General features: G+C 36.8%; 1 protein-coding gene across 16 annotated transcripts in view; it reads left to right on the forward strand.

Annotated features, from left to right (window-relative positions):
* CACNB2 (calcium voltage-gated channel auxiliary subunit beta 2) overlaps nt 1–17,617 on the forward strand; it is a 253,729-nt gene that overhangs the window by 211,405 nt on the left and 24,707 nt on the right. For 13 of the 16 annotated variants that reach the window (XR_005827445.1, XM_040590894.1, XM_040590892.1 and 10 more), the window contains 6 exons: nt 73–195; nt 4,749–4,885; nt 6,704–6,780; nt 10,640–10,773; nt 14,219–14,299; nt 14,607–14,665. Coding sequence is in view for 15 of the 16 variants with exons in the window: in XM_040590894.1 (XP_040446828.1) it covers nt 73–195; nt 4,749–4,885; nt 6,704–6,780; nt 10,640–10,773; nt 14,219–14,299; nt 14,607–14,665 (611 nt within the window). In the remaining variant the exon portion in view is untranslated. Of the gene's footprint in view, nt 1–72; nt 196–4,748; nt 4,886–6,703; nt 6,781–10,639; nt 10,774–10,918; nt 10,939–14,218; nt 14,300–14,606; nt 14,666–17,617 lie in introns of all 16 variants that reach the window. The other 3 variants (XM_040590884.1, XM_040590885.1, XM_040590887.1) reach the window with 1 other exon arrangement.

Raw genomic sequence — 17,617 nt, forward strand, 5'->3', positions numbered from 1 at the left:
TCTATGTGTATGTTAGTACATATGTATGTTTTGTGAGGGAAATCTTCATGCTGTTTTTCTTTTGTTTTGCAGGGAAAACCTGTTGCATTTGCAGTTCGGACAAATGTTGGGTACAGTGCAGCTCATGATGACGACGTTCCAGTCCCAGGCATGGCCATCTCATTTGAGGCTAAAGATTTTCTTCATGTTAAAGAAGTAAGTAAAGCTAGAGGAGCAGGTGAATCTCTCTTTAAGGGTCTACTTGAGTAATCGTGCTACTATTTCCTAACATCAAGATAATACTTCACAATGTCAAAGCACTATGCAAATGTTACATAAATAAGGTAACCATGTATAAGGATAAGGAACTCAATGTTCTTTTAAACACTCTTCTTGTAAAAGCAATGGCACAAAATACTTACAATCAAATTAATGAAGTTTGAAAAGCAAGTGCTTTTCTTCCCTAGTAAAAATCACTTACTCAGAGTGTTAAAAATTGACATCTGCATATTCAACGATATAATATTTGTGGCATTTACTATTCTAGTACTCTGAGGGTTCATTGTGCTTCAGCAGCCAAGGGTTGATTCCTTTGAATCCCTTTTATGTGACTCAATCTCGATTAACCTCAAAATCCTCAGGTCTCCCTTTTTTTCACTGAAGTTACTTCTCTAGCACAGACAACCTTTTGTTAAGTTACATACTGAAGAACTGATGTGATGTTTCAAGATCATAGCAGCTGTCAAAAAAGGCACTTTGCATTTGCTGCATTGGTTTCTTTTTCTTTATTTTTCCTTGGAAAATGTTCAGGTTTTACAATTTCAAATACCTACAGTTGTTTTCTTTCTCTGCTCCTTGCAAGACAATCCAAAGCAAATAACTTGGTAACTTTCCCATACAGGTCCACCTTAGAAGCCCGCTGCTTCTTTCTGAATGATTCCCTCAATTTATGAGATCTCCCAGCTTCTGGTCATATTCCATTGTGTTTTGTCACAAAGTGGTCCATCTGGAAATGGAAATTTATAGCAGAACAACCTGAAAGTTAACTTAAGGATCAGAGCAACTTAGCCATGCATTTGAAGTTAAATTTTGTCCCATTTTATATTATCAGAAAATTCCTCAGTAGTTATAGTCGATGGTGCACAGTGATTCTGCTTGTGCAGGTGCTCTGCAGAAGCAAGAAACATTCCTGATACAAAGGTATAAATACAGGTGGACAGAGACTACAGAAACACAATAAATGGACTACTGGTGCCTTCATACTGATGACTAATTTTCATAATTTTCCATTAAACACACAAAAAAGGGATAATTTGGATTCAGGCTGTTACGTAGTCAAGAAAATATGTTTTCTGTCTGATGCTAGTACAAAAGAATTGCTTGCCCCTCTGTCTTCTGACGAAAGTAAAGATGAGCAGGCACAGAGTCTTGGCAAAAGAAAATCATCAGTATTCTCTGGTGAGTCTGGAAACACTGGAAAATATGGCTCAGTTTGGTTAGATAAAATGATTTTGTTTAGTCATATATTCCATCTGCATTTTGAACCAGGTGGTAATCTCAGACTTCATGTCAAGTGTTTCCCCTGTTTCCATATGAACCAGAAACACGGTGTTAGCAGGTTTTCTGTTAGAATTTATGCTTTTTTCCTTACAGCACAGCTTAGTCTCAGGTGGAAATAGGCATGGGAGGAAATGAGGGGGGAAAAAAAAGTTTCCTGAAGTTTTCTGGATCTCCAGAAGTGCCTTGAAAGGAAGCTTAGCTCAGCTGAGTTCTTACATTGTCTATGGCTGCATGTAGTGCTGAGAAGTGGAAAAAACAGATTAAAATGTTCTTGCAGCTTCAGGTGTAATAGAACAGGCACTCTGCACTGATTTGCCTTTAAAAATACCTGGTTTTCTGTCTAAGCAGTTAACAAAAGTTGACTGTCCAGCGATGCTAGGCCAGAGCTGGGTTGCGGAAGTGACTCTGCACCTGTGCCAGGTCCACCACTGGGATGGAGAGGTGGGAAGAGCTCCGCAAGGAGTCGAACATTGTCTGGGAGTCTCTGGTCCTGTGTTTGGTGGCATCTGTTACGTCTGTGCATGTTCAGCCTCTTCAGGAGGGTGCCCTGAGCAGCAGCCCTTCCCTGCACAGCTGCATCCTCTCCCTCCATCTTCCTTGGCCATGCCCTGCGCACTGCCCAGGGCTCTGTATCCCATCAGATATTGTGCCTTCAGCAATTCTGGTACTTCCTATAATTATTTTTGCATATGAGAAGTGAAAAAACCATATTTGACTATAAAATGCAGTGCTGTTTTTATATTTTCTACTTAACTAGTTGCTACAAATAAATAAATTTAAGTTAATACCCAGTAACTTTTGCCTGCATAGTAATGCTGTATTGGATCAATGCTGTCCTCTTCTTGTCTGCGAGGAGTATTCAATTTGTGCTGCTGAGAGGGCCTCAAACAAGAAAAACCTCCGTTCAAGTGAAAAGTACTGCAGTAATTGTGAGGGAAATTTATTTTCATTATGAGGTTACATTCATGAGAACTCAGCACGTACGAAGATGAAGGATTCCTTCCTGCATAAAGGAACATGCACTGCTTCTTAGTCACTCCTGAATTTTTTGAGGCTTTAATGCACGGCCATAATTTTGCTTTGCATTTAATTCATAATTGTGTTTCCCTTGGTACTTCAAGCACAGATGAGTTACAGAGAATCACTCATCCCAGCCAGCACCTTGAGAGCTGGACACCTCACTACCAAGATTTCTGCTATTGCTTTTCAAAATAAGAAAGTATTGTGTGTGGTATTACTTACTTGTAGAAGTATCTTATCCTCCCTTTCATATCCTAGCACAGCATTTAGCTTTGAGACTTTGCAGGAGTGAATTCCACATGCCTTTATTTTTGTGCAAATAAAAAATTCTTACGGTTTTAGCATTTCTATCAATTACAATAAAATCAGTGTTGTTGCATAGTAGTCTGTTGTACTGTAGGACAGCATAAAAAAGTAGTGGCTTTTCAGATTGTAATTTAATGGTGGTTTTACTTATCTATCTCTTCCTTTTACCAAGTTAGTGATACTACTTCTGCAGACTTCATGTATACCACGGAGCGGATCCATATAATGGCAACCTCCAATGACTCAGTTGCTAGTCTTGCTCCGCCTATATTATCCAACATATTTTAAATGCACATGCTTGTCTTGAGGTAGCTTTTTCTAATGAAGAGTTACGATTTTAACAATGTGTGAGTCTTATTACAGCTTTGAGAAACTGCTATTCCAGATTAGCTCCCTATTAAATGTTGGTATTCTTACTCATAAAGGCATCCTGTTGGATGAATGTTATAGATCCCCTTATATTTTATGAGCTTAAAAGTGTGTCTGTTTAAATCTTTTTTTTTTTTTTTTTTAGCTAATATTTTAACATTTCTTTCAATCATCATAAAATTTCTCTAGTAGCCAGAATGAAGATAATACTGCGATTTAGGTTGTGTATCATTGATCCACCAACATCGTATTCTTGGGGAAATTAATTCCTTTTATTCCTAACTGTACACTTGTTAAAAACACTTACTAAATAATTAAACATGCACTATATTATCTACATTCCTAGCTTCAGATTCAAGAAGGCATCTTCTCATTCAGATGTTCTCTTACAGTTTCATAAATAATAATCCAAATTATCCAAAATTCCTATTTGACAGTAGTTATTCCTGTGGAACTCGTAGATCAGAGGTCTTCAAACTATGGCCCACGGGCCAGATACGTCCCCCAGGGTCCTCAATCCGGCCCCCTGGTATTTACAGAACCCCCCGCACCCCCCCCGCTGGTGGTTGGGGGGGGAAACCAAGCAGCCGCAGATGGCTGCCTGCCACTGCATCCGCGTGCCGGCCCCCTGGTTAAAAAGTTTGAGGACCCTTGTCCTAGAGTAATTTCATGTGGGGCCATACATAACAGTGACCTGTTCTCCAAAAATGGTGAATAAATAATAAAGGAAAAAGCAAATAGTTCTGCTTTACGGACCTCTGCAAAAAAAAAGCAAATTAAAATCCCTGTATGTATAGTTGTTAACTGAATTTCATCTATATGAAATTAAAGATATTTCAGCTATCTTGTGCTTTTGTATAATTGTAAGGGGTTTTTAGTTATCCAAAGATATCCATTCCTTGTGGACCTATCATAATATGTTTATGATGCAGATCGCATGAGCTCTATGCAGCGAAACGTATATAAGCAGTGGACTGTAGCCATATTTAGAAGATTTTAGTGAGTTCAGAGAAGTGAGGGAGTTTTAGAAGTAGTATTTTTTATTTAAATATAGAATTGAATATAATGGAATAAGAAAAATAGATTACTACAGAGCTGTAAAAATGGTTGCAGCGGTTAGGATCAGATCAGAAGAAATCTTTGGTGTCCACCAAGGGGAAACATCAAGGGCAAACAAAAGCAGCTCTCTCGTATGAGGGGAAAAGACTGTGAAGCTGAAAAAAATAAAAGATGTTGAAATGGGTGGCTATAAAAGCCAGGGAGAGTCATGAAGTCTGTGAAGGAAGGTTTCTGCTTAAGTACTGTAGCATTTGAATAATTTGCAAGGTATAATTATTTTAATGTATTTCTGAATATTACCACAATTCTTCATTGCCATAATAACATAGTACAGTGATTAACTGCAGGGAAGAATTACATAAAATGGCTTAGCTGCAAATTAAAAATAATAACAGAATGATCCCAAATATAATAAGTTCTTAGAATATGACTTTTTTTTTTTTTTTTATCTGTAGAAATTTAATAATGACTGGTGGATAGGACGGTTGGTAAAAGAAGGCTGTGAAATAGGATTCATACCAAGCCCAGTCAAACTAGAAAACATGAGGCTGCAGCATGAACAAAAGGCAAAACAAGGAAAATTCTACTCCAGGTAATAACAACAAATCATTAAAAAAGTAGCATTGACTGTAACAGGACTTGGAAGTTAATGCTGTGTATGCTACAGTTCTGTTTAATTATTGTAATTGGCAGCTAGAAACATTTTAATCTGTGAAGTAATGCCTATTTATGTAATTAATGTCATTGCCACTTGAGAGAGAAAGTAGATATTTAGATAGGTGGTCTGTGGCAGCCTACAATCATTATTATTCCATTTTATTTTTATAAAATATTTTCAAATATACATTGCAGCTAGTACATTTACTATGTGCAAACAATTTTTCTTTTACTTTAAAATCAGTCTCTAAATTCTTTAGCATTTGTTACTTGTTTTCATGGTCTTACAATTTCTAAACACTTTTAAAGCTGATTTTAGAAATTGCAGCAAACGTTAAGATTAATTTATTTGTAAACTGAAGCCAGTGCCTGTTAGTTAGCTCTTAGGGAAAAAAATGTTTTGATCTTCTCAAATTCATTTTCTGCAAATAAAGCTTTAAAGAATACTGCATTTTATGATGGAAGTTTCATGTCAGGTAGTCTGTTGTCTCTGACTGCAGCCATCATTACATAAACACAAAGATTCAGTATCTGAATGTATTGAATGATATTGTAAGGTGATAATAATGTCATCTTTACTGTAGAGTTTTAAATAAAGTAGTTTTCACTGTACAGTTCTTAATAAGGTAGTTTTCCAGACATCAACACATGTGGAAGTAAATGCCACTTACTTCCCTTTGGGTATACAGGAAATAAGTATTTCCACTACGTCTTGAGTGGGATGGACCTGGAAGTGAGAAAACAGCTGGGAAACATTTGGGAAGCCAGAAGGGCTTTCCTACTTCGGTAGGAAGGGCAGCAGTGTTTGAAAAGCTATGCTAGGAGGAGACCAGGATTCTGCAGTGCTCAGCCACATTCACCACCTGTGAAATGCCTTTCCCAGGAGTATGCTGTACTCAGCAGGAGGGTGTCAGGTTCCTTATCTCTCTCCTGATGCTTCTGATACAGCCATATCTGACCCAGTGATTTGGTCCCTTTCCCAATTGTGAAGGCTTGCATTCTGCAGAACTCCTCACTGGAGATAATACTGTCCGATGTCACAAACGCATTTACTTAGTACTTTATCAATATTTTAAGTTGGAGGAAGTTGAAACTAGTACTACCACATTAATTATTTGAAGAGTGAAATAGCCTCTCTTACATTCTTTTCATTGCTTTTCTCGTTATGGTAACTTAAATAAAATTACTAAAAATACTGTTTCATTTTCACAACTTGCGTAGGTTTTCACAAAGCAGAACTTGACAAAACACTAGACTGCTTTGTCTTTGTTTGAGATGCTTTTTTTTTTTCCTAAGTCCTACCTTGTATTGACATAGCAAAATAATTTGTACTTTAATTAAATTGAAAAGATGTTAGGCAAACACACTGGCATTTTCCTTAGGGAGCTATCAATAACTCTTCTGCTAAAGGAAATAGATTCACTCACTGACTTAAGAATTGGTCTTAGTAATGGATAGTAATATTAATAATAGTGTATCAGTAGCCACATTAATAATTGGATCTCATTAACATCACAAGGTAGTGAGAGCAGAATGAAGCTGCACAGCAGAACAAGGAGCATGATTGATGTTTGCAGTTCCTCAGCCCTCAAAATGTACATACATTTTGTGCAAGATGTATATTTTATACCACTGCCAGAAATACTGTTTGTCTCTTGGCTAAGCAGCTCATTTTGAAGGCAGGTAATAAATAACCTAGAGTAAATACTGAGAAAGCTATGAAACTTCAAACTAATATGTTGCTTTACTCCAGTAAATCAGGAGGAAACTCTTCATCCAGTTTGGGTGACATCGTTCCTAGTTCCAGAAAATCGACGCCTCCATCATCTGGTGAGTAGGTCATGAACCCTTTGGTTTACAGACTCATGCACCTAATCTGTTAAAATTCATATGCATTTAGTCCTGTTTTTCTTATTCCTTGTACTTCATAGGTGTAAGGTTGGGTGCTTGTGTTGCCTGTAAGGCTGCTTTGGGTAGGTCTGCAGTAATGGAACCAATGCCAGCAAGTTAGGCAATGATAGGGCTGTTAGCAATGCACAAAATTCCCTCTCTGCTCTTACCATGGTGTTTTACAGCAAAGACATAATAAAATGATGAGACTGCATTGCAGTAGGACAGTTAGAGGTTTGGTCTGGTCTGAGCACTCCTGCTGAACAAGAAATACCTTCTGGTACCGGAGGAAAAAACGGCAATAAGAATAAAAATTCCAAAGAGGTTTCTGCAGTACCATCAAGAGCACCATTATTTTACAACAGGAACCTTTAGTTTCACAATCCTGATAATGAGGATGTTCTTCCCATAATTCTAGCATACTGGATTTTTTTGCCTTCTGTAACAAATTTTTCACAAATACTGTTTTGTATTTAGAGCATCAACAGACAGATTTAACTTTAGTTAGGTTGGATTCAAGAGGTATGAAGCAAATACATCACGAGTTGGTGGAGGAAATTGGCATTAGCTCCTTCAAAAAAGCATAGCAGAAGAGTAAAAAAAGAATACTCAATTCAGCTGCTGCATTGCTGGATGTTTTATCTTTTCCTGAGAGAGAAAATGTACATTTTGAATGCTCAAAATCAGAAAATAATAATGTTGCTAGTACCTTGTCTACTGAGGCAGAGGCATGTATTTTGCAATCATACAAGTTTATGTGGAGCCTAGTCTACAGAGCAGGCATCTTAAGTGACCCTGAAGGTTTTTAAGTATTTACATGGGCATTAAGAGAGAGACAGAGTAGTTAATCAAGTTGTGGTGGTAGCTTCATTTGATTAAATTGATTGAAAAATCTGGCTTTCTTGGGAAACCACCAATTTGTTTGTAACAACCAACTTTATTACAATTGCAGGTTTTTTATCAAAATTCTACTCAAGTTCCCTACCTCTCTTGTTCTTTGAAAATTACATCTTTAGTTTACTATCTGTGTCCATCACAAGTCTGTAGAACACACCTTAATCTTTTATTTTACAGTGGCTTTAAACTGTCACATTTACTGTTACGGCCCACTTTTTCAACAACTGTATTTTTGCAGTAAAAGTGTCCATGGACATATTTTGTAATTTTCTAGTTAGAGCATCTGAAATGCTATAATATTCTTTTGTATCCTAGAAACACTTGGAGATCAGTACGTACTAAATTTCTAGAATGTTGCACAGAATTAAGAGGTAAGAGAACAGACAGCATACTTAGGTTACCAACTGACCGATTGCTAGCCATGCTAGCATGCTAGCATTCATTGCGTGAATCGTTTCTTCAGACAGTAGTTTTCAGGAACATGGTTTTCTGGAGAAAGAAGGAAATTTGATGAAGTTTATTCAGATACACTGAAAATCTGAAGAATATTTAGGAATAGTGCATATTAGCTTATTCTATGATGTTAAGATTTTGGGTCTGCAGTATTATTTTTTTTTGCTTAAAACATCCCAAGAAGGGTGAAAGAGGCAGAATTTGTGACTAACACAAGAACTTAAGTGAGTTTGAGGTAGAGTTCAACAGTTACTCCCAGGCCTCCTCTTTTTGAAAGTATAATAAATGACAAATACATAAATTATTTAATGAGTTGAAGAGGTTTGTTTTTTGACTTTGAGTCAGGGATTTCTTTTCAATATAAAATAGTGTCACAAAAATAAAACCAACAAGATTAAGAACTGGTGAAGAACAAATTAAAAGGAGGCTCATAGCCATTTAAATAATACTATATTGATATAGTAATCAATCCATATAGTCCTCATGGACCACCAAACAGGATGAAGATAATGGTGAAGACTACTTTGGAAAGAAACCCCAATGAACTGAAGATAATTAATAGTAAAAGAATTATCATGGAAGATGTTGCATAGTGTGAAGACTCAGAATGAAAAAAGGAGATATTGATGTCTATCTGATCAAATGCTGCATTTCTTTTTTACAGGAAAAGCTTAACAACCTTAATTTTTCTTTACTGATTATTTTTGTTGAATATAAAACCTAAGGGGTTTTAACATGCCTTATTGTGAGTGATTTATAGCATCTGTGCTGGCCTGTATTCAAGAAAAGATAATATGTTCTTTTTATACTTATGAAGAGGGTGAAGGAACAGTGTTGCTAGAAGAAAATGTTATGTGATTTCTGTGGCTGGTTTTAGGAGCAGGAGTACAGAAACAGGGTGGGGAATCTACTCACAGGTGTTCCTGGCAAGAGCAGGCTCAAAGGCACGGTTCTGTAACTCAAGGATTAGCCACGTTAGATCTGTGGCTAATTCAAATGGGAAAATATACTTCACTCAAAGGAAGAGATCACTGTCCCAAATGTCTCTTTAAATCAGTAGCTGCACGTAGGCTTGACAGAAATACTTACTTGTTGTTTAACAGCACATGCCACTGTATTAGTTGATGTCCCACTCATCGAGCAGCTGAAAGGTCACTCAGGTGGTTTCATAATAGTTCGCGATGATTAATTAATGGCTTTGGATAAATTAAATGCAAATTATAAAGCTTGCAGATCTTAGAATTAGATTCAGTTTGACACAATGGCACGGCAAGGTAAGGGTGTGCTACCAGAGTGTGTCAGGAGGTGGGTAAAGATCTTTTACACACGAGGGTGACGTACAGCATGTTTGTGGATCACTACTGTGTACATACTTGCTTTTTGAAGACAAATTTTATTACATATTTTAATACATTACGTAAGATCAGGGTTGAGCATTGTAAACAAGAAAGCTCTTTTGGTTGATTGGTTTGGTTTTGTTTCAGATGTAGTTAGCAAGTCCCTGTCGGACACAACATTCAGGGTAACATGGCTTTGCATTTTGTAAATGTATTTGTTTCTGAGTCCATGGTGATTATTGCTTAAACTGTTGTTACTTGCTCAAGGAGGTAAAGATTTTATATTTATGGTATAAGCATTGTGTATTCTATTGGGGTAGAAGTTGAACAGCAGTGGTTTATTGTCTTCACTTCCATTTTGCCCTACATACATCCTCACTTTTTGTAACAGGTTTCAGGTCTCTGAGACAAGCTGGGATCAATCTCTTTTCTTATGCTACTCACTGTTTTTTAGTTTCGGTATTAATAGGTCTGATTTTATTATTTCTAATAAATATATCTTTTCAACTACTGTGCATTTTTAGTTAAAACGTTTAAAAATGCCAACTGTAGTCCACCTGAGATAAACGCAGATACTATTGTACCAGTATCAGGCTGATTTTGTCTTCAAAAGTGATTTTTCTTCTGTTTCTTGATTTCCTATAGACATGCTAGTGACATTTCAAATTTCAGTTGATGATACCCATTTTGAATTAGTGTTTATTGCTATAAAATAACTCAAATGTTGTTGGCCAAGTTCTGTTGTTTATGTTGGTGAAAATCTTACCTATTCCAGTGAAGTATTTTGGATTTACACTGGTGTAACAAGAACAAATTTGGCCATTGCTCTCTTTTGTAATTATCTGTATGTCTGGTGTAGCAGAGTAAAAGGGGGTCAGAGGAAAATATTATAGTGGCTGTTACAGATTGCCTTCTGTCTTCTAATCCTAATGTACTGCACCTGTAAATTTTTCCCTTTGTTTTATTGTGTTTTGTACTCATGGTTGACTTTTCAGGTTGTTTTTTTCTTTATTTATTACTCTGGACAGTTTTATTTCTCTTTACCTGTTAGTTCCTTTTTAACCTATCTTTCCCTGTCATCTGATAATTCTGAATTGTTTGTCTGTATATAGCTATAGACATAGATGCCACTGGCTTAGATGCAGAAGAAAATGATATTCCAGCAAACCATCGCTCCCCCAAACCCAGTGCAAACAGTGTAACATCACCCCACTCCAAAGAGAAAAGAATGCCCTTCTTTAAGAAGGTAACACCGACTTCCAAGCTCCCATCTGTCCACCTGCTCACCTGCACTGCGTCACATTTCTAGTCCTGTTAACTGTCTGCGTCCTTTGACAAGCCAATAACATGCATGCTTTGTTGTTCTTTGTTTCTTTTCCATGCTGCTGTAGCTAAGCAGAAGCAGAAATCGGTAAGTGCGTATCAACATGACCTGTGTTTATCCTGCCACTGGCATCATTAGCATTATTACCCCAGATTAACAATGCAGCTGTTACAGAATTAAGGAAGAAATGTATCGAGCTGTTAGTGGATTCAGTACAGGAAAACAAACACTCCCAGGTTCAGCATGTCGGTTAAACTCAGCTACAGTACTTCCCTTTTTGATGGAATAATAGGACACATTTAGGCCTTCTAAAAGTCTGAGAAATTTCTAACAAATCCATGTAATTCACCTCTCTAGTGCATACTTACTCTTTCCATCTCTGTCTTTCTCAAGTGTTTTGTTTTTTTTTTCCTTATAACTCAGTCTATTGAAATCAGTATTGGAATCTAATCAGATACTCAGATTGTGCTTAGAAAACAGATAGTCAAAACTGTTGTATTTTTAATTTAGTCAGTGGTTAAACTTCTAATTCACTAGATGCAAAATAGGTGGACAAGACCAGTGAAAAAATGCATACTTGTTTTGACGGTTTACTTTGAGTTTCTCCTGTTGTCATGTATAAATTATCAGCCAAATGTTCTTGCCATCCATCAGTCAGACTTTTTTAGTATCTCAGCTATTCGAAATGGTACTGGTGGTTCCCAGGAGAGCCAATGTCTTTCCATGCATAACCCAGATAACTACAGAATTATGCAATTGGCATCCTGTTACAGCAAACTGCAGTAAGTTTCTAGGTTCTTTGCTGGAATAAATCATCAAGACATTAGGTTGCAGTCAAACTATGCAGTAGAATACCACGTTACTACTTTTTTTTTAAAAAAAAAAAAAAAAATCTTTAGTCTTCTTAGCTCTTACTTACATATTTTTAACCACACAGTTAAATCTACAGGTAACAACAGACTGTTACAGTGCTTACAAACAGTGCCAAGTGACACTATTGCCCATGCTGTGGGTGCTCTCACATTTAGTAAATACATGCTTTTCTTTTTCTAATTTTTTCTTGAACTCTTTTAAATAATACAGGATCCTTCTCATTTCCAAAGTCACCAGTATTTGCTTCATTAGGGTCTGTTAAGTACAATGTCATTCACAGCCTACTATGGAAATCAATAGAAGTTTCTTGCTTCTGAGTAATTTCTTACTTAATCATATTTATAACCAAAAATAAATGGTAAGAAGGAATAATACACATTGACATGTATCGGATGCTATCTACATAAGCATCTTTCGAAGATGCAGCTTCTAGATGAACCACCTTGGACCATCATGGTGGCTAGTCCCATCTCTCCATTCTGTGGGGCCTCTTTTCTTCCATATCAGAATAATTGCTGATTATAGTAGGTTTTGTAATACTGACCTTTACAGTAGATACTGGATGGGCATCCTAAACTAACGTATATAGTTAAACCACTGAGCAAAAGCTGTATGCTCAAAACTGTGCTAGTCTTTATTCCAAGTTCATGTTTGAGCTTGAATCTGCAAGTGAAAGCTGTATAGTTCGGTGCTAGTCCCTTAGAAAATACTAGATTCTCTAATGCTAAATTAAAGAACTTGAATACTTCAGTCAGATAGCTTTTACTCGGTTCTCTGCTGACAGCTTCATTACTTCAGGCTGTAAAGATTAGACAAAAAAATGCCTGTTTCGACAGAATAGGTTTTAAAAATACCCCATATTCCATCAAATAAGGAAATTTCTGTGCTTTCCCTAATTTTCAAATAGCTGGGTAACTTCTGGCATGAATACCTTTGGTTGAGTCAGCCACATTAAGACAAAGATCTGTTAGATCAGGATGTTCATGCTATAAGCACTTACACATCTGTAATGATTTTTTCTTAAGATCTGTCTCTTAATAGGCTTATCAGGTTATTAGTAATAATAGCAAGAACAGTGGAGGGCTGCATTTTGATACTGGCACAGCATAATTGCAGGGTTTTGCTTTGAAATGTGTTGAGTCAGATTCTGCACTATGTAAAAGAAATTCACGTGCTTATGATGCCTTGGGCACTGCTGTTCATTCTTATGTTACTAATTATCTGGTGAAACTACAGGTAACAAAAAATAGGATAAATTATGTTGAAAAACATTCACAAAAATGTTTTCCTTGTTTTAGACTGCTTTAGACTGCTGCTTGTGTAGCATTTTGTGCTGTTACTGTATTAATGTATGTCTTTGTGTTTTTGTGTTTCCAAATGTATATACTTACTTTAATGTTATTGTGAAACACCTTGGGATACGTTGAGTACTGAAACAAGGAGCAATGACTGTATTCTGTGACCTTGACTGATGTATTTATACTGTGCAGACCTTTGAAGAACAAATCTGGCATACCTTTTTCCTTATCACCTACATGTTCCTGGGTTTGGATTTCAATCATTTTTCCCAAGACAAAGATAAACCAACCCCTCTCTTACAAACAGGAACTCTTCCTGATAACACTCATTCTTGGTGATACATATTGAATAGCCATTTATTAAAGAACCCAGTTTAATTTGTTTATATTTTATTCTGCTAACAATATTGACATTTTTGCAAACTTTGAAAGCAGGCAGTCTTTCTGTCTTCATATTTTAAAATACTTTTTATAAACTGTGCAAGAGACATCAGTAAGTAGTTTGGTGAATAATGTACTAACCGAATCCATTCTTGGGTGGTGACAGGAACTTCCCAATGTGGAAAGATTGCTATCCCAAGCTCTGTTTATGAAAAATTTCTAGAAATACTAGCTTGATCAGTCATTATTTTCATTTCATTTGCAAGTGAATTGCAGATGCAAATGTGGAAGTCGGGTTATGAGCGCTCCTATGGGAATTTGCAGTGGTGTCACAATGTTTTGTCAAACAGTGGGCAGATCTGAGCATAAAAAGAGATGTGTTATGCTTTTCCCATCCCTTTTTGTTTTATTTTTCACTTCCATAATTTTTCTACATAAAATTTTTGTGGGAAACAGATGTCACAGCTCTAGAGTTGATCGTTTCAAATCATTAACTGTTGGAAATAACCTTTTCAATTTAGTAGTTAGGAATTGTGGAGTGGGACATGTGAATGTCTCCTAAGTAATGGTTTTGTAGCTATCCAGGGCAAATACGAAAACAGCAGGAAAACCAAAAGTCAAAGAAAAGCTTTTTCAAAAGAAATTCCTGAACCTGGTATGTCGTTATCTTTTACTACCAGTGTTCAGGAAAAGTTAATGAATCCATGATTCCTGTGTTGGTGACATCACTGGAAATTCAGAGTTCCTAATGTAGTAAGTAATGTGTAACACTTTCTCTAGGTGCTATGATGCTGAAAGCTTTTTCTGTTTTGTAGACAGAGCACATCCCTCCTTATGATGTAGTGCCTTCTATGCGACCAGTAGTTTTAGTGGGGCCTTCTCTGAAGGGATATGAGGTAAGTGATTGTTGAAAATGGTTTCATTTGCCAAAGCTGTTGCGCTTCATTTGTATTTGAGTGTTCAAAGGTCGTTAAGCTGCATAACACAATTTATATCATAGACAGAAATCTAGACAGTTTTTAGTTCTACTAGATGGCTGCTTATTTGTATTGTAGTTTGTATCAGAATTCAGATAAAGAACAAATTATATTCCAGTCAGCTGTTCAGATATGACTTGCTGGCAACTTTATTACATATTATTATTAGCATCGAGTATTATGAGTTTCTTATGTGATTATTAATTTGTTGTTTGTTTGCTTCTAGGTAACAGATATGATGCAAAAAGCATTATTCGATTTTTTAAAACATAGATTCGAAGGGCGGTAAGTACCTTGCAATGCAAATCTACCGGAATTCAGGTCCTGTGTAGGTACTACCAGATTTTTAAGAAATAATGACATAATTTTTGTAGAAAATTAGGAACAGCAGCCAATTCCTTTATCAGTGGGCTGTAGCGTGGTTTTTAAATTTCCTCAGCAGAGCACACAGGCTGTGTTGCCGTGGGATGTGTTCAGGGACATGTATTTGTTGAGAGTGGAAAAAGGATGTCATCTTGATGACTGTGACATTCACGCTCTAAATTGCTAGGTATTTATCTACAGATGTAATAAATATATACTCTTAGAAAGTTTAGAGTATTTTTCAAGTGATACTTCATCAGTGCTTCCTGGGTTCTGTACAAGCTGACGAGGGGCACTGTTCCTCCTCAGCTCTAGTTCCTTACAGCGGCATCTAACTTGGGAAGAGTGATAGGAGATTCAGACTGTCCAATGTATATGATTGTCAAACTCTTGATCCCCCAAGAATGGGAGCTTGGTTTGACAGCAGTGCTGGACTCTATAATAGGAAGTCTCAAAAAGACTTCTGGGGGGTGGGGCAGTCCCCCACCTTGCTGAAGTATGGTCGCCTTTGGTAGCAGACAGGCTACACTTTGCTGGGTTTTCATCTGAGTGCTGTTGCAGCTGATCCCCCCCAGTGTACTAGGTGAGGTCCAACCTGATTGATATTTGAACCTCCAGGTATTAGTATAGTACAAATGTCAAATGATAATCTGCCTCTAAAAGCAGTGGCATGTTCTGTAATTCAGACATCATGGACCAGAGTTGTAAGGTATGTTCTCCACATGTGATTATATTGCTATTAGATTGAGCCTCAGATTAATACGTGCTAGTGGGTTGACATTTGGGTGGAAAAACTGAGAAAACAGGAAGGTCTTGTTACAGTATCTGTAACTTGAGTTACTGTTCTATTTCATTTGGAGGTGGGCAGAGCAGGAACACTATTCTGTCTGCCCTGGTGCTGTCAGACTTTCAAGAGGGAGCCTGATGTTTTCTGTCAATAGCTTCAGCTCTTTAAAATACCAGACATTGCAGTCTAAGCTGTGGTATTTTCTCTGTCAGAATGGTGTTGTTGATACCTAACCACTTAGCAGTCCCTCATTGTATTAGGGTTTTCAAATCTTACGTATGTACCTTCAGAATTGGAAGGTACCAAAACAGTGAGTGTTGCAAGCAGAAAAAAAAAGTTACTGTGTCTTTCTGTCTTGAAGTATTTTAAAGCATATCTAATTTTCAATTGTAGATCCAATTGTGGTAGGGTGAATTCACAAATACTCTCAATGCAATTGATGTCTATGGTAGCAGATTTGAAGCATCCTAAACTTCAGTAGCAATCTGAATTTGTACTCAAGGTCCTCAACGAGTTTGTGCAGGAGGTTCTTAGATTCATGCTGCTGCTTTCACTGCCATGCTGCTGTCCCCACTCTCATTGCAATTGTTTCACTACATAAACATACATACCCTTTGTTTCAAGAGCAGACTTGTTCTTCCTGCTGTCACATACTTCAGAAGACATTAAAATGACCTTAAAAAGACTAAAAAAAAAAATAAAAATCTTAAAGTTAAAAATAGTATTTTTAGACTGATAAATCTAGCTTTATTCAATATACCATGATCGTATTTGAAAAATACAATTTTTCAAATTCCCAAAAAGGAAAAAAAATATTTTATATTCTGTGTAGGAAGGAAGACTGGCAGGAAAAACAAAACAAAACTCAAAATGTTGTAAAAGTTTGTAGTGTTCATCAATTAGCAAATAAAGATAACTATTGAGTACCCCACGTTACATGTTGGATTTCATTTTAAGACTAATGGCATTATCTGCGAGGGGCTGTGCCAGAAATCACAATCTTTGGTTATGTTTTTAGCTTTAGTTAAATCATGCCTGTTTTCAAAATGATGTTACTAATCAGTATTGTACAAATAATTTTGTTTTTCCATATTAACTTCTGGCTTTGTTACATTTTGTAGGGTTTTAAATAAACATATACACATGTTGAGCTCATTGGGAAATGACCTCTTTGATTACATTTCAGATGAACAGCATCTGACTGTGCTTGCTAGGAAGGAGCCCTCCCTGTTCTTAGCAAATCCATTTCCTGCTTTTAAATTGCATGTAAAATCATACAAAGAAGAACAAGGGGATATCGTCAATCTGATTTAACTTTCAGCACTGGAAAAATGTGACCCCTAAACCTCAGTACAGCAGAGAATTTGAAAAGTAATTTATCCAAAGGGTGCATTTTGACTCTGTAAAGCAAAACAAACTGAGTTAACTGTTTTCCTAGGAAGAATATGCAAAGGTTATGTAGCAGGTCAGTGCAAACAACTGGAAGTAACCACTTGTTTCTTTGCTCATCTTTTCTCATAAACACAAAATTGAGCCTGCCAGATACACAGCCCAGGGTTTTCATTTGCACACTTCTGTGTGCTGTCCCCATTTTTAGGTGACCAGTGTATACTACTGGATCTTTCTGGAAAATTATAGGTCACTCTTGCTCTGTGAAAAAACATATGTTAAACTAAACAATAAACATAGTTATATGGCTGTACTAGTTTTCTGCTAAGCCTTACCTTTACCTGTTAAGTCTGCATATCCCTTTATGTCTTATACATATGGCTAAAGTAAGCCAGGTTATCATTTGGTACCTTTCAACAAATTAATCAAAATTAGAGGAAGGAGAAACCAGCTGATTCATACTGGGAATACTGGTGCAAAGTCTAACTACGTCAGGCCTGTAGCTTCCAGAGAAGTCCCATCTTCTGCAGCACATCTCTGATCTCTTTCTGCCTTGCTTCTTCCCAGACACTTGTCGCTTTGCAGTCAGTGGTCATACTGCATGTTGGTACTGTGAGAAAGGGGGATGTCTTAGCAGTAGTTCTTGCAACAGTATTAGTTAAATAAAATTTCTTCTCTGTTCACAGTGTACAGAGCAT

This window comes from Falco naumanni, chromosome 4 (genome assembly GCF_017639655.2).
Source record: "Falco naumanni isolate bFalNau1 chromosome 4, bFalNau1.pat, whole genome shotgun sequence".
NCBI lineage: Eukaryota > Metazoa > Chordata > Aves > Falconiformes > Falconidae > Falco > Falco naumanni.